The sequence below is a fragment of the Neltuma alba genome, unplaced genomic scaffold, assembly GCF_004799145.2.
Source record: "Neltuma alba isolate B1F8T4 unplaced genomic scaffold, ASM479914v2 tig00010560_pilon, whole genome shotgun sequence".
In the NCBI taxonomy this organism is placed as follows: domain Eukaryota; kingdom Viridiplantae; phylum Streptophyta; class Magnoliopsida; order Fabales; family Fabaceae; genus Neltuma; species Neltuma alba.
This window is the reverse complement of record NW_021635427.1, coordinates 626,734-647,350: the sequence shown is the minus strand read 5'-3', so window position 1 is coordinate 647,350 and position 20,617 is coordinate 626,734. Positions and strand designations below refer to the sequence as shown.

General features: G+C 36.7%; 3 protein-coding genes across 5 annotated transcripts; 1 reads left to right on the top strand and 2 right to left on the bottom strand.

Annotated features, from left to right (window-relative positions):
- The first annotated feature begins 715 nt into the window (after window positions 1-715).
- LOC114757051 (formin-like protein 4) lies at window positions 716-3,846 on the top strand. Its single transcript, XM_028946048.1, has 2 exons — window positions 716-2,096; window positions 2,190-3,846. Exons 1-2 carry the CDS (start codon window positions 739-741, stop codon window positions 3,388-3,390), a joined length of 2,559 nt encoding a protein of 852 aa, XP_028801881.1. The 5' UTR covers window positions 716-738; the 3' UTR covers window positions 3,391-3,846.
- A 137-nt stretch (window positions 3,847-3,983) lies between these two features.
- Window positions 3,984-8,820, bottom strand: LOC114757109 (protein WVD2-like 7). 3 transcript variants are annotated; one of them, XM_028946094.1, is made up of 10 exons: window positions 8,736-8,820; window positions 8,451-8,609; window positions 8,226-8,333; window positions 7,371-8,009; window positions 6,838-7,245; window positions 6,657-6,721; window positions 5,520-5,616; window positions 5,302-5,373; window positions 5,050-5,154; window positions 3,984-4,301 (listed from the first exon to the last, which is right to left on the bottom strand). In XM_028946094.1, exons 3-10 carry the CDS (start codon window positions 8,265-8,267, stop codon window positions 4,272-4,274), a joined length of 1,458 nt encoding a protein of 485 aa, XP_028801927.1. In that variant the 5' UTR covers window positions 8,268-8,333; window positions 8,451-8,609; window positions 8,736-8,820; the 3' UTR covers window positions 3,984-4,271. The 3 variants fall into 3 exon arrangements, with proteins under 3 accessions (XP_028801927.1, XP_028801928.1, XP_028801929.1); XM_028946095.1 differs by lacking the exon at window positions 8,736-8,820 and having other exon boundaries at window positions 8,451-8,661; XM_028946096.1 differs by lacking the exons at window positions 8,451-8,609; window positions 8,736-8,820 and having other exon boundaries at window positions 8,210-8,398.
- A 5,611-nt stretch (window positions 8,821-14,431) lies between these two features.
- LOC114757073 (uncharacterized) lies at window positions 14,432-15,287 on the bottom strand. The gene is made up of 2 exons (XM_028946066.1): window positions 14,958-15,287; window positions 14,432-14,869 (listed from the first exon to the last, which is right to left on the bottom strand). The coding sequence occupies exons 1-2, from the start codon at window positions 15,285-15,287 to the stop codon at window positions 14,432-14,434; spliced, it is 768 nt and encodes a 255-aa protein (XP_028801899.1).
- Window positions 15,288-20,617: the final 5,330 nt, after the last annotated feature.

Below are 20,617 nucleotides of genomic sequence, written 5' to 3'. Positions count from 1 at the left end.
GAACAATACTTGCATCTTATGGTATTATTGGATATAAAATAATTATAGAAAAAATTTAAAATATTTATAAATTAGTCATGAAGGAGGCATCAAGATGATAATCTAAGCTCAAAATTCATATGGGCATCTTTATCATAGAACTGACCTTTGGTGCGAATGCATTTAACTATATGGCATGTTTAGAGGATGTTTAATTAATTTAATTCCATGTTCCAAAATCTTACCTCTTCAAACTTTTTTCTTTTATATTTAAAAAAAAAAGTTTGAAACAGTGAATGAAGTAACCACCAAATCCCTCTCGGGACCGTTGTACTGTTTCAAACAAAGACCAAATCATCTGTGAAAGTACTAAATTACCCCTGTAGCCATTAAGGTTTTACCCAGGGGAAACAAAGAAATGTGTGAGTTGGACTGGGTTCATGATAAATCTCAAACTTCATGAGTATTTAATTTTTTTAAATAAATTCCTTATGAATGGGACATCCACCTATCAATTTAAACTCAGATTCGATGGATGACAACTTGCTTGTAAAATTGACCTTTGGTGAGAATGTTGGGATTCATTCCTAAGGTCAGGGTTTTTCGGTAATTGCATATTGGAGGAGCAGTGAGAAGTGAAGGCAAGAAAACAATAATAAACTGATTCGCTTTTGAAACTGTCAGAAAATATAGGCAACGCGCCCAAATCTCCATTAGCACAAAGGAAAAATCCAAAAAATCGAAACTCGGGAACGATCCATGATCAGAAAAGGGACAATCTTTACAGATTCGGTTCAAAAAAACAAAAAATTCGATCGTTTTGTTTGTGATCTTCTTCTTCTTCGCTCCTCAGCTTTCATGGCTTCTTCTAATGTGAAGCCATGGCTTTGTTTGAGCTTTCTCTTCGTTCTTCACACTTCTCTGCTCGCACCAATCTGTAATTGTCAGCCTCAGAACATCGAAACCTTCTTTCCACCTGAAACTTCACCTCCAGCTCCTCCACCGAGCATTTCTCCACCGCCGTCACCTGCAGTTCAGCCGATACCGACGCCGGTGCCGGCGGAAACAACTAGAAGTTCTTCATCATCGAATAGTAAGGTAGGGAGGGCTGTGGCTATTACTGCAGCAAGCACAGTGGTTGTTTCTGCGTTAGTCTTCTTCTTTATCCGATGGTGTTTAAAGAAAAGACGAAGAGATGAGAGACGTGTCACCTCTGCTTCGGAACCTGCTGATGGAAATGGAAGAACTGTTGTTCCTCAGACGAACGCGTTTGAACGAATTGAAGGTAATGTGAAGGGATTGATTGTTGATGAGAATGGTTTGGATGTGATTTATTGGAGGAAGCTTGAAGAGAAGAATAGGTCCAAGAAGGGATTACAGAGGGAGGTTCGAACTATCGCTAAAGAACAAGATCAAGAACAAGAAGTAGAGGTTGTAACAGAAGATGATGATTATGATGGGTATGGAAGAAAGCATCGCCGGAAAAAATCTGGGCCTGTTCAAGAAATTCCTCTGCTTCGTGGGAAATCTTCGGCTTCCGAGAAGAATTTAATATCAGAAGATGAACATGGGTCGAATCGGAGTTGGAGGAGAACGTTTTCTCGAAAAACAGCAGCCACTCCCCCTCCTCCTCCGGTGACGACGACGGCGACTGTTTCACCGCCATTACCACCACCGCCCGCCGCTTATTTTTCTGCTGTTTCAAAAGCGAAAAACAGTGAACCGCCACCGCCACCACATCATGTTACTGCTTCTTCTTCTTCTTCTTCTGTTTCACCACCATTACCACCACCGCCCTCTGCTTACTTTTCTGCTGCTAACAAAACGAAAACCACTGAACCACCGCCTCCACCTCCTCCTCCGTCAATTCCAGATAAAAAAGGTCCGGCGCCGCCTCCCCCACCTCCACCTGCGCCGGCTAAAAAGAGTCCAGCACCACCACCAGCTCCGCCCATGGCCGGAAGCTCAAGGTCATCTTCAAAACCACCACCTACCCCAGTTGAAATGTCAGGGGAAGACAATGATAAGGTGAAACTAAAACCTTTACATTGGGATAAAGTCACCACCAACGTTGATCATTCCATGGTTTGGGACAAGTTGAATCGTGGCTCCTTCAGGTAATAATCCTAATTTAATAGATTTTGTGAATTCTGATATATTATTTGTCCATTATAGTTTAGTTCCTGATATGCCTATGTTATATACTTCAGGGTGGATCAAGATCTTATGGAAGCTCTTTTTGGATATGTGGCTACAAGCAAAAGAACCAAGAACAATTCAACTAGTCCAACCAAGGAGGTTTCTGCACAATCAAGCACAACTTTCATTCTTGATTCCAGGAAATCACAGAATATTGCTATTGTCTTGAGATCTTTAGCTGTGTCGCGACGAGAAATCCTTGATGCCCTTGATGAGGGTCAAGGCCTTAATTCAGATATAATTGAGAAGCTTGTTAGAGTTGCTCCAACACAAGAAGAACAATCTGAAATACTTGATTATAATGGAGACCCTGCAAGACTTGCAGTTGCAGAATCCTTCCTCTATGATATTCTCAAAGCTGTTCCTTCAGCTTTCAAGCGTTTGAATGCTATGCTTTTCAGGTTCAATTATGATTCAGAGGTATTAGAGATCAAGGAATCTTTGAACACACTTGAATTGGCCTGCAAGGAGCTTAGAACTAGAGGGCTTTTTGTGAAACTTCTTGAAGCAGTCCTTAAGGCTGGGAACCGTATGAATGCTGGTACTTCAAGAGGCAATGCTCAAGCTTTTAACTTGACTTCTTTGAGGAAACTCTCTGATGTCAAAAGCACAGATGGGAAAACCACATTGCTTCACTTTGTGGTTGAAGAAGTAGTCCGGTCTGAGGGAAAACGGTGCGTTCTTAACCGCGATTGGAGCCTGAATCGGAGTGGAAGTAGGAAAGTGAACAACAAAGGTGAGTCTGAGAACTCTGCTTCAGATGAACAGAGAGAAATGGAATACCTAAAGTTAGGATTACCATTTGTTGGAGGAATTAGTACTGAGTTCTCCAATGTGAAGAAAGCAGCCATTATTGATTATAATAGTTTAGTTGCTTCAATATCATCCCTCTCCACTCGGATAGCAGAAATCAAACAACTAGTTTCACAGTGTGGGAATGGTAAAGGAGGGAACTTTGTGAGAGAAATGGACCATTTTCTGAGAAGTGCTGAGGAAGAATTGAGATCAGTGAAAGATGAGCAAACAAGGGTAATGCAGATTGTGAAGAAAACAACGGAGTATTATCAAGGAGGAGCTTCAAAAGAGAAAGCAGAGAATCTTCTGGAAATTTTTGTCATCATTAAGGATTTTCTGGGAATGGTTGATCAGGCCTGTATTGACATTGCTCGTAATATGCAGAAGAGGAAGAAAACAAAATCAAATTCTGGGTAAGTTCTGGGAACAGGGACAGAATCCTTGTACAGTAGAATGATCAGTTTTGCCGAATGGAATTTATATTATTCCGTTCAAAGTCATAGGATGGTCCATGTTCTGATCATGAGACAGCTGTAAATAATCTCGTACTCGAGAGACAATTGGATTGGTCCCAAACTATGTGGACCTGACAACTATTGGGACAGCCTGTGTCTGGCAAATTCAGGAACTAGAGCCATCCTTTTTTATGTTACCCAGATCACTCATTCTTTAGTTTACTTCTCTGTTAATGTTGGATTCTTCTGGCATTAACGAGGATTTGCACAGCTTCTTGGGATTTTCTGTTACTATATCATAATTCTTTTGATATGTAATTTTAGATGAATGAGAATTTGTATTTATTCACCAAAGAAAACACATCAGAGTTGCTTCCCATATTGCAACGTAATAGAGAATTTACTTTGTATTAATCTTTTTTTTTTTTTTTGAGCTGAACTTCGTATTAATCTTAACTTCCAATTTTCTGAAAAATTTCCAGTTATGGTTAGTAGCACCTCAGAAACCATACTATTCAATCATAGAAAATATCAGGAAGAAGGAAAAAGTTGCAATTCAATACAAGAAATACGTGCATCTTACGTTACGGGCTTTATATTGCTCAAGAGGAGAAGAAATTCATTATAATGCATGAATCCTACTCCTCACACTGTCCATAATCTCCACAATATACATTTCTGATTATTTTACATATTCAAATACAAAGTCTAAACGATTGTTTCATTCTCAATCGAGGAGTGAGTCGTTGCCGCAAACATTTCCTCTGAAAATGCATATCTACCTGTCCACTGATGTACTTTGTCTTATTTTTCGTTTCTCTATATCTTTACCCTTTAAAAGGGCTACTGAGGAGTCTCAGAATTAATATCCCCCTGCATAAGAACACGACAGAGTTAAGAAGAAATATTTTGGGAATGATTATAGTGACTTGGCATGATCAGTCACAATTTAAAATACTGAAAGAATAAGCCTACGTCAATGCATTCCTGCCTTTCTCTCACCTTGCTTCCTTCATTTTGCTCACAAATAATCAGGTATAAAACAATTATTAATAAAGTTGTTTAATGCTACTGCTTGTCTCTTGGCAATTTTACATCTACTGGGCTCTAATATTCGTTAGTAGCATTAATACAAGGTTTCAGACTTGTGCCTTTTAATGGAAAATATGATCTACCGTGTCAATGCTAATCACAAAGATCAAATTACTAGCAGCCAAATTGAACGCCTTAAAGGTTTTGCAATGTTACTTGATTTACAAAGAGGCCATTATTTGGATGACTTAAACAATAGTAAGAAGCTGCAATTCTAGAAACGACTTACAATGAAGTCAAAGTAAACATTTAGCATGAGTGTGGCCCACTAATCACTATCATCTATGCTTATCTGCCAGAATACCTCTTACAGCAATGTTCCTAGAACGATTTTAAAGATGAGTCCAAATCATTATAATCAATGGGAAAAAAAGGAAGATAACGTTCCAGCTACGCTCTTTCTTTCCTTTTTTTTTTTAAAACACCCCCAAGCTACGCTTCGTTATGGAGGAAGATCTGCTATATTTAATCCTTCAACCTACTCGTTAACACGGTAGAGAGATCAAATATTTAGATGTATGATACTTGCCTTCTCTGCGCGGGTTTTTGATACTTTTTGAGCCCGGTAAAAAGCTGGCAAAGGCGTTGCCTTGAAATTGTGATTTGCTTTCTTGTTCTCGATCTCCCTTTGCCCCTGTTTTCAGAAATGATGGTCAGGCACCCACTTTCTGCATACGATATGGATAATAATAGCAGTAGCCAGCTGGCTAAATCTAAGACGAACTATGAATACATGCACCCACGCCTAAGTTAGAAAAAATTATTATACAGAACAGTGTACCTTCAATTTTGATTGAAGCCGTACTCTTTCTGCCGCTTTTGCATTAGATTTTTCCTCTATTTTCTTAGGAAACTGATTTGAAAAGTGAAGAGATGGGTTAGAAGAAATAAACAAGACTTCCAAAATGAAAATAGAAGCATTTTTGGAGTTAATGAAAATAGAAGCATTAATATCATCGCATGCACTGAATTGCATACACAAACAGGACTTGTGTATACCTCTTTTCCTTTCTCTGCTCTCACGTCACTTTTTAAGCCTCCAGAAACTCGGACAGCATTTCCACTTATTTTATTGATACCATCAACCTTAGTTGGCCTATTTGTAAACAATTTCACCAGATCAGCAAACACATATTTACAGTGATCACTGTGTGCTAGCATCAAAAAAGAACTTAAGGAATGGTTAAACTCTTTTTTTCTTTTCAAGGAGGAGGAAAGATGGAAGCAATTAACAGTCTTTCTATCATGCACAGGTACCTATCCTCTCCTACAGACAATTAATTTTCCATAATCATTTAATAAATTTTATATTTTATCTAGATAAACATAATTTAAAATTTCAAAGTAACAATATAAGGTTATAGGCCGTTGGAAAAAGTCGGCTCCAAGGAAGAGATCAAGTTGGAAAAGTAGTCTTCTACTGTAGGTGTAAAACAGAAATTCCACATTCAATATAATACAAGTAGTTCAATAAAAGGATAGGCAAAAGTTTATCATTGATATTATTGAACAAATGAACAACTTTCAGGTTGGAAAGCGCTTGGGCACTGTGCAGAAGTAAAGGGGGATTGGGAGTGTTTAGATGGAAACCAAACCATGGTTTAAAAGTGCTTTTACGGTATATGAAGTAAATATGTGAAGGAGTTTGTCTCGTTTTGCAGAAAAGTGCTTTTAAAAAGCACTTCTACACAATCCCAAACAAATTTGACAGAGCAACATGTAGTTTTAACTATAATAGCATGGGGCGTGGCATTACTATAATATGACTCGTAATGCTCTTCCAGCCACCATTCCCCAAGTAAAGAAAAATCATCAATCAAGGTCACAAAAGATAATTGTTGGGAAAATAAGCCTGTAAATAAATTTTATAATGGAGTCCAACATATTTTACAATGATTAATCACATTTATAATAAATAACTGTATTCTTCATTTGTTCAACATTATCCATGCGTGATTGATTAAAATTCTTCCAAACACAACAAACCACAACAAAGAAATGATTGTCAGCACTACGAATTATGTTAAAATGTGTTGATTGTATGTAAGGAACGAAAGATGCAACATAAAATATATCAAGGGAAACTAAACTGATGGAATAAAATAACACATTGATAAGGCAGACTCAAAAGATTACCGTCCATTTTCTATTCGCGAAGGCATAGATTTTTGGACCCTTCGCTCAGTCAACCCAGAAGGAATCTGCCCAAGAATTTTGCGACATTAAAAAAAAAAAACAATAATAAATGAGCATTTCCACTGTTATGGACATAATTTCTCAATATATATAAGAGTACACATAATCTCAATACAATTACCTGCTTTTTCACCAAAGATCTTTCTTCACCAGAAGTTTTTCGCAGGTTGATGCTCTGGAATGTTTTAAATGTTCGTTTAACTATGTCCTTATCCCCTATTTTCTCCATGATGGATGATTTCCTCATTGAGGTAAGAGGGGCTGGATCAGGTTTGCTTGGACCCAAGCTAAGGGACATGTGCAGAGATTTATTAGCAATTCTTTTATTTTCTCCAGTGGATGTTGCTTGCCTCCCGGATAAAGAGGGAGAATTTCCCTTCCTAGTTGAAGAGGCAAATGCTGGTGTCTTGGTCGGAGTTGTTATGGATCTTAAACTTCCAGGTGTGGAAGCCTGAGCTACCTTAGATGAAGGTAGCAGTGGTTTCTTCTTAGCCTTTGCTGTGTTAATTTTCTTATTTCCAGTGGTAACCTGTCCAAAATAAACAGTAAGAAACAAGAAACAGGGTAACCAAATTAGCAAAGTTTATACAGCATGTATAAACTGAGATTTAACGGGTAAAATTTTTCAATAAGTTTCTATGGCATCAAACACACCTTCGAGTCCTTTGACTGTTCCACTTTTACATGTTTTGCTTCAACTTCTGATACCTTTACCATCTCCTTGTCCAATTCGAGAGAACTTTCCTTTAAATCTTCAGCTTCCATGGTAGGCCTTTCTTCTTCTTCAGGTTTCTCTACCTGGGAACTGTTTGATCTGCATTCGTCCAACTGTTTATTCTCTCCGTCAACAGATGAGATTTGATAATCTCCAGAGGCCGAGAAATCCCCCTCAAAGGAATCAACCTGGGTCCTGCTGATCTCACCAGAAGAATGGGTCTCTTGCTTAAACCCTTCAATGGAATTTGGATTGTCGGATGCATCAAATTCTGCATCAGCCCCACAAATGCCACTCTGATCTTCACCATCTTCATCTTCTGATTTCAAAGGATCCTTGTCCGTTTCCTTCTCTTGACTCAGTAATTCAGCTTTTCCGGCGGCAATCTTCTTATAATGAGCTTCGAAGTAAGCTTTCTTCTGGGCTACTGATCCAGGCGTGGCACACTTCTCAACCTCTTCCAGGTACTTATTTGGTGAGAAAGTCGACCATTTCTCCCAGGACAGGGAATCATTCTCAAATCTACCAAATGAAACAGACAATTGCAAACCAGGATTGGAAGCCGCAGTCTCTCCCATCTGCCAGCACGGCAGAGAAAAACAAAAGCCGTAAACATAATTTCACGCAAGAACACAAACGACAACTCACAAGAGCACCAAAAAAACACAGGATTTCAACAATCATGAATAGGGAATCTCTTAAATAGATAGATTTAGAAGAACAATAATTTGAAAAGAAAAAAAAAAAAGGATCTATCAGTGCTCTTAAACAATCTTACCAACAAATGGATTTACCTTATCTTCACATGTTGAAGAATCTACAACGAAATCACACATGGAAGTTCAATTACTGTTCAATTACCACTCAGCTACAACCCTAGGACAGCTAACGCACGGCACGGCCTGTGAACAAGCAATGAGGAAACGAACAATTAATCAATCAATCCTGGGAATCTCACAGAAAGGATACATATAAGAATGCTCACAATGGAGACAAAAAGAAGGCTCTAAAAAATTTACAGCAAATGATGAGTAAAGTGATAGCAGGACATGTGCATGTGCCATGCCAGTGAGCAGTACCGCTCGCTCACTCACTGATCCCTTTAACTTGAAATTCTACACAAACTTTCCACGGTAAAGACATTCTTTGTCTACTAGCGAAGCACTTCTGGAAAAGTCCTGAACCAAATCATCAAGACAAGGAAAATATTCCACAAAAGCGTGAGCAAAGTGCAACCTCACGGGTCACAAACTCGAAACCCACAGATCAACTTGATTATTATTATATTCCCAAAGATGATTAACCTTTTTAATCACATTAAGCATTAGCTTTTTTCAGTGAGGGGCCATCCAGAACCAAAAAGGTTGTATAATTGTGATAGAATAACCTGCACCAGAAAAATCACGCAAAAAAGTTAAATTGAAGAAACAAAAGAAACGATCATCGAGCACAAAATTTTACCAATCTTGAATAATACTATAGATTTGGTAGACGAGAGACTTACTATCTCCCGCGATGGCGATGATTTGATCGATTGATTCGATCCAGATAACTATGAAGTGGAAGGCAAATTGAAGGAAGGCCCACTGAGGAAGATAAAAAGAGGGAGCGTGAAAAGGACGAGTGAGAGACAATTTCCTGAATTTGTCAGATGAGCTTGGACCCATGTGGACCCGATTGAATTAGCTTAACTGAAGCCATATCTGAACAGCATTCTGCCAGAACGGAGATGAACTGGAACATGTAAAACGACGTGGCATCATCCCATGGGAATAAAAACGACGGCGTTTTATGCGCTGTAATCCAAATTGGGCCTGAGCCCAATATACCAATATACCAATATACTACTTTCGATCCTAATTATAAGACTTAGTTGACTAATTTGAAAAGATTACGAGAATAAGTTAAATTAGTTATTTATAATAAATAGATAATTTCTTTCCTAAAACATCATTGCTAATCAACTATATCAGCTAGAACTATGATTATTAGAAGGACAATTTTGAAAAAAAATACATAAATATAATAAACAAAGTAGATTGAGATCTTATATTTAGAATCAAAATAAAAGTTAGACAAGGTCTTATATTAAGAACTGGAGGTAATATTAGTGTATTACATTACAATTAGTTTTGGAGTTGAATTTAATCCTAAATAATTAATTATAAGATTTTAATTAATTTTTATCACATATTTATTATTTTACCAAATTAATTTGCCTAATTGATAAGTTAAGAAAGAATCTAAGCTCATGTAAAGATATTTTACAAAAATCATGTTAATATTTTTTATAATTAACTAATTTATTTAACTTTCCCACCCTTCTCAAATTAATTAAAAAGCTCTTATCTTAATAGAAAAATGAAGTACAAGCCCACACCATAAATCATCCACATACCAATATCACCATCTAATATATATTCTCTAATAGATCCTAAATGTGGGAAATAGTAAGGAAGTTAGGGGGGAAGCTCGTGGAGACTATTTTAATTCCAAATATAAAATATTAATTTATTTTATTTTCTAAATTTATAATTTTGTAAAACTTTTCATATTGATTGCAAATATTAAGAGACTTTTTTTTTATTAACAGAGTAATATTTAATACAAATCATTAAAAAGACAATTTAGAAAACAAGTCACATATATCATAAATAATTAATTTAACGAATTTTTTTAATTTTTGTGAATCAATTAGATAAGAATTAACATCTCAAAGGAAATATTTGTTATGAGACCAACATATAATAAATATTCAAACGTGTATAATAATATCCATAGCAAAAGGATAGTTCCTCTTTTAGACAAGATATAACGTACAATAAAGAATGTCTGGCTAAAAAAGCTCAAACAATTAACCTGTTTTATCCACTACTAAAGGTGTGTTTGGATTGCTGTTTTAACGAGGAACGGGACTCTATAAAACACAAGTTTGATGCTTATTTGAAAATTGAAAGTTATTTGGGTGGGCTTTAGTCTAACCAACTTTTGGAGGAAAAGTTTAATGCCGGAAATTTTAGCCTTTTCTGTTTGGAACATGAAGAGAAAAACAGTGAAGATAGAAAAAATGAGAAGGGTATCTAAGGAGGTTCTATCTAATAATTTGATGTTTTCTTCGTCTAAGAAAAAAAAAATAACTAATAAAATTTAATTAATTTAATTTATTATTTTTTTTAAAACTTATCAAATTGTCTACATATGATCTTCGCTTTTTAATATAAGATCTTAGTAGACTAATTTGAACAAACTGAAGAGGTCAAATAAATTATTTAATTATATTATATGTTATATGATCTTTCTACAATATTTATGTGAATTATTAGATTATATATTAATTTATAAGTGAAGGAAATTAAGTTGAAAAAAAATGATAAATACAAATACTTTAAAGTACTTCATTTAAATTTATTTAATTTTTTAAAATTAGTTAATTGAGTCTTATATTCAAAATCAAAGATAGTTTATATTATAAAACACATGTCCTTTTCAACCATTTTATATCTAAACTTACTTCTTCATTTTTCATCCAAATAAGTTTCAATTTATCAAATTGACTTTTTTAAAAGTTAATCTAAACATAAATCACATTATATATTTTTTTATTATAAAAAAATTGTCACCAGACTAGGCAGGCTAGCCCTTTACATTGACTCTAAGACAATCAAGTAAAAATTCAAGGGGAGAAACAAAAGAAATAAAGGACCCAGACATATTCAGAGCTTCCTTAGCTAACATATCAGCTGCACAGTTCGCTTCTCTTCTATACCACTCAACCCTTGCCTCCCAATCATTCTCAAGCTAGCGACAAATCTTAGCAAGCAAGGTGCTATCCGGATGCTCATCCTTCTATCCCGTAGTAATGAGATTAATAATATCCCAGCAATCAGTTTCTACACAAACCTTCTTCCATTGTAGTTCCTATGCTCTCTTAAGTCCCCACAAAACAGCCCAGATCTTTGCATGCAAACACTTACCTCTACCAATCTTAAACATAAAACCATCCACTACTCTGCCTTCAAAGTCATGCATAAGACCACCACAAGCAATTCTTCTGTCATCCCTTATACATGCCCCATCCACATTAACCTTCAACCATCCCAAAAAGGGAGTTGTCCATCTGAGGGTTTTGTTTGGCCCAAGCTGTGACGCACAGAGCTTGATGTTCGACTATTTCACCATAGCTCGTGTTTACGCAAGTAAGGTCCTTGATCCTGCAGCTTTACTTTCGAAAGTGCCCGCATTCCTATTGAGCCAGAGATGCCACGACAAGAGGGCAAAACAGACATGCCATCTGACTTCCATCATTGCATATGCCTGCCAAACGTTCTAATCAATCCACTTAATAGCCGAGTTGATAGAATAGAACTGCTGTCAAAGTTGGGTAAGAATGATCACGTCCCAACAAGCCTTCGCTACTCGACAATCACGAAGCACATGTAAGATGTCCTCTTGCTCTCCTTTGCACAGATAGCAAAAATCGTCTCCCTGCATACCACGGGTCTTCCTAGCACTATTAGTAAATAACCTCTCACGTGCACACAGCCACAGAAAGGATCTATACTATTGTGCACGGTTAGTTTCCAAATTCTATTCCACAAACCACAATGAGTATTATGAGACGGTTGACTTAACATCAGATATGCTGACTTAATAGAGAACTCCCTGTTTGGAGCTGGCCACCATGTTAGGGAGTCATCCTGTATCATACGACCATTCAAGAATCTTTGTTCAATCACCCTCAAGACAACAACTGGTAGGAAACCAGCCATCTTGTTCCAGTTCCAGGCCCTCGAGGCTGTGAAATAGTTAGCAACTACTTCCTCCTACCAACCTTCAAGTAGACTTCTTATGGAGAAATCTTGAAGTGCGTCAAACTGAGGTAGCCACTTATCGGTCCAAAAGTTAACTTTAAGACAATCACCTAAACGCCAACCCAGGCCTTGTGAAGTCAAATCCCAAGTATTATGGATTCCTTTACATATCTGTGAACCATTGCGTCTAGCCTCAATTTTATGGATTATGTCAGCACCACACTTATATTTTTCTCTTAAAAACTTCACCCACAGCGCATCACGTTCCTTAATTAAGCCCCATCCTAGCTTCATCATAAAAATAGTGTTCTGTTTACGAGCACAACGTAGACCAAGCCCACCTTCATCATTCTTACGACAAACATCATCCCAGGCCACCAGGTATACCCGACGAGAGGCGGCAGTGCTTCCCCAAAGGAAAGAGCAACACCTTTTATCAATTGCTTCGCAGGAAGACTTGGGGAGCCAAGTAGATTGCATAGTGTAAGACAAAATAGCTAGCACAACTAAAGACACTAAGGTATGTCGTGCTGCTAGAGAGAGAGTATCCACTTTCCACCCCGTTAAACGTTTATCCATTTTATTGAGAACATGTTGATAGGTAGCTTTAGTTACCTTTTTATGAAGCAAAGGCATGCTTAAGTACCAGCCCAAGTCCACTATAGGCGTAAAGCCCAAAAAGTTGCTAATTTCCTGCCTACACATATGGTTAACGTTATTGGAGAAGAAATATCTAGACTTAGCAGCATTAATCTTCTCTCCAGAAGCTAGACAAAATCATCCAAACAAGTTTTTACAATACCTGCTTGATCTAAAATTGCCTCAACAAAGATAAACAGATCATCAGCAAAGAAAAGCTGGGAAATAGGTGTATTGTTCTTTTTTAGTTTGAATGGAATCCAATTACCATTATGTACTTCATTTTGTATCATATGGGCGAGCCTCTCTATAACTAATACAAATAGGTGAAGTGAAATTGGGTCTCCTTGCCTTAAACCACGACTTAGGTTAAACTTAGGCCCCATCATGCCATTCCATAAAATCTGCATATCCATTATGGACAAACACTCATTGATTAACTCAATGAAGAGTAGAGGGGCTCCTAGTTCTTCAAGGCATTCTGTGACAAACTCCCATCGTACACGATCGTATGACTTTTTGAAGTCAATTTTAAGAGCCATAAAACCTTTCTTCTTGCTCATACTCCGCATCGAATATACAGTTTCTTGTGGCAAAATAATATTGTTTGAACTATGCCTTCCAGGAATAAAGCTACACTGATTAGGAGTAATAACTAAAAGCATAATTCTTTCCAAGCGATTTGCCAAAATCTTTGACAACTTTGCATAGAGTTTGTGTTCCCTTAACACTTGTAGTACAACTCTAAGATGTTGTTTATGCTCTTCTTCATTCTTAGAGCAAATGAGGATGTCATCAATAAAGATTACTACGAATTTATCCAAATAAGGTCAGAAGATTCTATTCATATAATCCATAAAGACATCTGGAGCATTGGTTAATCCAAACAGCATAACAAGGAATTCATAGTGGCCGTATCTTGTTCTAAATGCAGTTTTTGGGATGTCCTCAGATCTAACCCTTAATTGGTGATATCCTGACCTTAAATCAATCTTAGAGAATATTGATGCTCCAGATAGCTGATCAAGTAGATCATCAATCCTGGGCAAAAGGTACTTGTTCTTTATGGTTACCTTATTCAATTGGCAGTAATCAATGCACAATCTAATGCTCCCATCCTTCTTCTTCACAAAGAGCACAGGTGAGCCCCAAGGGGATACACTCGGCCTAATGAAGCCCTTTTCCAGCAACTCCTCGATCTGTTTCTTTAACTCTGCTAATTCTAATGGAGACATCTAATAAGGAGCTTTAGAGATAAGCTCAGTTCCAGGTGCAAGATCAATAGAGAACTCCACTTCTCTCTCTAGAGGAAAACCTGTTATCTTGTCAGAAAACACATCCGGGAATTCACTCACCACTGCAATCTCCTCTATGCCTTTTTTAGCTGTTGTGTGAATGGAGAAGAACACCATATAGGCTTGACTACCCTTTCGAATACACTTTTCAACTTGCACTAAAGACAACAGTTGTGGCCCACTAGAACTTACGGAGAAGACCAGCAAAGAAATGGTCTTCCTTCTACAATCTAGGATGGCATCATTTGTCGACAACTAATCCATTCCTACAATTAAGTCAATACCCTTTAAGGGTAGACAAACAAGATCTACAGTGGAAGTCCTACCCTCAAATTCAATCATATGATTCAAGCATGCTTTGGAAGTTTTCACCGAGACTCCTGCTGGTGTAGAAACAATCACATCACAAGGCAATTCATACGTATGCATATTTAAACGAGACACATAATCATCAAATATAAATGAGTGTGTCACACCAGAATCAAATAAAGCTTGAGTTTCAAAGCCTTGGAGTTTAAGAATAGCTTTAATCAAATTAGGGGCAGCGTCAGCTTCTTGTTGAGATAAAGCAAACACTCTTCCTGGGACAACAGTTCTGGTATAATTGACCCCTTGCGAGCATTCCTCACAGAATCTAAAAATGTGGCCTCGGTTTCCCGTACTTGAAGCAGATAATGCAATTTCCTTGATGCACTTTTTCACATTTGGCACACTTTTGACTATTGGTAGTGCTAGTGATAGGAGTTGTAGGACCTCGGTAAGAGCTCTGTCCCCTACTGACCTGACTCCTCTGAGGTTCATTGAATTGACTCCTCAAGGGTCCACTGAATTGACTCCTCAAAGATCTACCAGATTGATTCCTTGGGGGTTGATTAAACCACTTCTTTGAGCTGTTAAAGATGTAGGTATTCTTCTTACCGATTCCTCCTATTGGTCTCATGAATGGAATGGACCTTGTATAAGAGTCCTTCCTCTTCTCAGCTTCTTCTTCTCTCATTCTTCTAGCAATGATTTGCAATTTGTGCATATTTTTTTCAAAATCATTAATCTCTAAGGGTGCTAGAGCTGTTCTTAATTCTGGCCTGGCCTTTTCCAGTAGCCTATCAGCCATCCATTTTGAGTTATATTATATTGCGGATAAGTAGTGTACTTAACTAACTCGAGAAATCGAGCGATAAAGTCTTCCTCATAGAATTCTGCTTCTTGATCAACTATAAGGGCATTAGAAAATAGTGTTAGAAGAATTTTTCCTTGAACCTTCCCAAGTTATCTCTGTGCTCTCAAAAGGCTTAATGCTATCCCACCACTTCTTTGCTGCCTTTTGTAATAGCTGCCCAGCAAGGTGCACTTTTTCCTGCAAGGTGCAGATTACTATTCTAAATATAGTCTCCAGCCTTTCGATCCATTCTTCAGCTTCAGATGGATTCAGCCTGCCCTCAAATTTAGGAGGATCAAACTTCCTAAATTCCCAGAGCAGTGTGATACGCAAGGTCGTGTTGAGAATGTGCACTGCTATCACTTTCGATTCAATGCCTCTAAGAGTATCACTTATTGACTGGTGGTTACTGGGAGCTTCATCATTAACAGGGCCATTTTCTTCTTGATGGCTATCACACTGTCCTTTGATTGCCACCACTCGTCCTCATGTCTCCTCACTCTCTAATCAATGCTCACAACATGATCTCGTAATTCTCACAAAATAGCATTATTATCTTGACGAGAAGAAGCATTTTGATGTGGAAGTGGGGTAGAATTAGTCTCTCGAGTGTTCACCATCCTTCCTTCTATGCAGAATAGCACAGGGATACTAGGTAAACTAAGCAGTGTTACACAAATAAACCTTTAATCTAAAAACTAAAAGGAAGTGCACATGCTATTATATTTTTAATTGCCATGACTATAAGACTTTAATAGTTTATTTTGTCAAGTTATGTTAGAAATGTTTTGAAATTATGACCTATTTGAAGTGTTAGAAATACGTATGGACTTTTAAATGAAATATTTATCGCGTACATGGATATAATTATGTGAGTGCACATGTTTTATATTTAAATTGCCATGACTTCTAGCCTTTTTTTTGGAAAATTATTTCAATATATTCGAATAAAAAGCCATGGAATGTTGTAGTTTTGATACAAAATGTAATACCTCTCATAATTGTATCATATACTCGATAAAATATTTCATATAAAATCCATACGTTACTAATACTCCAAACAAGTCATAATTTTAAAATATTTCTGACATACAACAAAAACTATTAAATTTTATAGTCATGCAAATGTAAATATAACATAGCATGTGCTTAAGAGTATAAAAGCCTTCACGCTCACTTTATTAGTGCTTTCCTTGATTCTACTAGATCCTTCGCTGAAAATTGTTAATATATGGGGTGACATCAAACGTCTAGTAACTACTGAAATTCTAACTATACAAGCAAACATATATGATAAACCAAAAATCTGTTTATATGTGTGTATATAAATATATTAAAAATCACATATTTGATACATTCATCATTTTTCAACAATATACCAATATCATTTTTCTAATATATCCAAAAATAATGCAATATGTTGCCTCCCTTATATCATCCACCCTTATACCGCTGACTGGAGCCATAGGCTAACACATATCGATAGAACTAATCTATTTACTGAATTATTCTAAGCTCACCGATACTAGAGATATATCCTGCAAAGATATAGAGCTCAAGCTCGGACTATGGCTCCCTTCCTTTGTGAATAGGGAGGTGTCACATGTCCCACAACTCAATAAATTCTCGACAAAGGAAAACATAGAAAAGGACCTGACAAGTGCCATCACTGTGCACCGAGTGATAGCATACCACGTGGTAATTTATATCCATGTAATCTCCTTCTATCATTAACCCAACAATGCATGTCATATGCAAATAATGATACATCATAAATATATTCTCAAATATATTATTAAAAATAAGATAGCAATAAAATTCATATACCATTTAACAGCGACTTATGGTAATTTCATAGCTATTAATATATTTAAATATTGATCATAATTACTAGCAATAAATCTTAATAAAATCAGGTGACATACCAAAACATTATTTAAAAAATTCATAATATTATATTTCAGTATATAAAAATTAGCAAATTCACATATACAAGAAAAGATTTTCAGAGTTACTTGGTATTCTTAGCTTACAAATAATTATACAAAGTTTACTCCAAAATTCTCAAGGGTCTACAAAATTACACATAAATATTTATTAATATAAACTTAAAAGTGCTTCAAAACTACTCTAAAATTCTAAGATTACCCTCTAAACCAAAATTACATAAATATATTAACTCTCCCAAATCTAGGCATTTATAATAGATATAATATTATTTTGAAAAATATAATTTACATATAAGTTTAACAACTTAAGTAAATATATTTTTATTACCCAAAATCTAAATATTTTATATTAAAATTCTGAATTATTTATTGTAGTCTCCTTTAAAATTTTTCCTCAAACCAAACAACTTCTTTTTAAATTATAAACAAACTATAGTTTTATCTGATTTCACAAAATTCTCAATTTACAATTTTTCAAGCCTTCAAAAATTATTTTAAAATATATATTTACTTTTTTAAGATTTAAACCAATTAAAACCTCAATAATATAGTAAATAACTCAAATAAATTATTTAACTTAATTTAATTGGTAAAAAGATGCTATATGTCTAAATAACAATTTTTCAACTAAAATTCAATTTAAAATTCTCAAAATAGTCATTGACAAATATAAACGATTAAATTTCTTAATAATGTATCTTTAAATTTTTACGTCATACATTGTCAAAACTCTATATTTACTTCATATCTAAAGTAAAATTTTCTTAAACTTGATAATGAAACTAATAATATAAAGCTCTAAATATATAGGAAATATTCATAAAGGAAATTTGACAAAAAGAAGTAGTTTTATGTATATAATTATTCCCAAAACTATCTGGTACTCACAACTGGCTCCTTCTCTCTTTTCCTTTCTGCTTCTCACTCTCTTCTCTCTTCTTTTGCTCTCTCTTCCTGTTCTGTCTCCTCCTCGACTTGAAATCATCTGGGGTGAAGGTATTTAATAGCCCAATGTTAATTTTTTCCACTGCCTACGCCTTATCCTATTTCCCTTCAACCATCCCTCACCCCTTCTTTTTCCTTTGCATTAATTACCCCCCCATTTTCACTCTCCGTGGAAAAAGGAGGGTTGGGTTTTTTTTAACTAATAAAACATTATTTTAATAACGTATTATATTTTCTTTCTTTTTTTTTGTACGTTACAATGTGGAAGTATCTGGTGTTTCTATCCCTTGTGCATACCATTGGTATCTAGAGTGTTGGAGCCACATGATTTCCTCTTGCAAGAGGCACTTCTCAGTTCCTCCCACACCTTGACTCGCTGTTCCTCCACAGCCGGGTTATCTAAAGCACCATACTTCAGTTTCTCTAACCTACCCAAAGCATTGCTTTGCGTTTATTTATATCTCCGAACACCTCCTATTCCAAGCAACAGCTTCCTTTTAAAACCCCTCCACGTTCTCTTTCCAACATCGAGCCCTCCATGACTTATGTTTAACCTCGAGAAGCCCTCATGAGTACCCAAGGAGCAAAGAAACAGAAATGGTGAGCTTTCATATCTTTTCTTTGCACAAATATTTAATTTCAACAAGAGGGGATAGTGGTCCGATTTAAACCGAGGTAAGTACACCATAGAAGCTTCTGAGAACATCTTGCTCCATTCATGATTAGCTAGCACATGGTCGATCCTATTGCAAACCTTCCTCTGAACCACGTAAACCTTGGACCCTGAAAGTCGACCCCTTAGACCATTTCATGTTACTAAACCATGATCCGGACAACTAGATCACGAGCCATCGACACCCTTTCATCTATATGCAGGATTGCATTGAAGTTAAACACCCATGCATTACCCGAGAAGCTTTACAGGAAATAAAAAAGTCTATATTATCCTCCTATAAACACTAAATTCCACCACTAAAACCATAAGCTTCAACTACCTTAAATTTAACCAAACCAAAGATGACGCGCTATCACACAAGCCTTATCCCACATTGTCTAGGTTCAAGCAACGCCAAAAATTGAAAACAATATCAGTGGCAGAGTTCCATCAATAGTCTCAAGAAAGACCTATTCCTAACACCCTTGGAGTTCCAAATAAGTATATTCAAATCCATAAGAAATAGCCTTTAGAAAGTGGGATACACTACTATCCAAGTTGAGCCAGTCCACTCATTTCGACCATGACGTCATCTCTCAAACTGGGTTCGAATGAATGAGGAACGCACGACTTGAGCTTTCTCCGGGATCAGTAGGATCATTAGCAGACATCGTATCTAATGCTATGTGCTTAACGACGCCCTCTACAAATGGATTAGTCAAACTCTTGACCAAGTCAACCTGTGTGGGAGAAGGAAGGGCTACTTATGTGTTATCAACTTAGTCCCCACAGCCTTAGTAGACCCTGGATTCACATCCATCTCTGTTCTTGCATTTCCTTGGCCCAAACATCCTTTTGGCCCAAACCTAAATTAGGCTTAGCCTTCAATAACCTAGGTAGTTCATTTTTCGTCTTCTGTTGTTTCCCAGCCCCATTTGCTTTAGGTTCACCTACTTAGCCCTTCTTAGTAGGCCCATTCTCTCTGCCCAAAATTAGCCCATGGCTTCTTCTATTCACCCCTGAATTAGCTCGAATCACAACTTTTTTATTTGTGATGTCATTCAGCAGAGATCCGCTGTCACCATAATCCCACCACTATATGAACTTTCGCCTTCTTCCACATTAAGCGCATTACGAGATCCATTCCTATCAACATTTATAATAGCCCGAGATACTTGCCATTGACTTTGCAACCCTCCCTCCGGTGGTCCTAGACAGTGGGTTCGGCAAGGTCTTTGAACTAGCATCCAGCTATCAAACTTCGACGCCAACTGAGCTGCTTTTCTAGATTAGCTACGTACATTTGTTGCACTGTTCCCTGGTGTATGGCTCTCATTTAGCGTATCCTGACTATTGCCTTTATCGACACCTGATGTTTGGGAAGCCTTTGAATAAGGGCAATGGTCGGTATGATGACCATACCGCCCACAATTAAAACAGATAAGATGGATCCCCTCATACTGAACTCTCTTCTCCTTCCCATTAATCAGAATGATCAGTCTTAACAGGGTGGTTAGGTCCAGTTCAACACAGATATGTGCAAAGCAACCCTTCTTGCATCGTAGAGTCTTCATATCAATTTTAAGAACACGACCAGCCTATGAACCCAAAACATAAAGGATTCCTTCATCATAATAATCCTGTGAAAGTTTCGCAATACGGATCCAAGCTGCAATTTTTGTTATTTTCTCTTCTTCCGGGTTAAGTCTCCTTCCATGGTTGAATTGCTAGGTAGT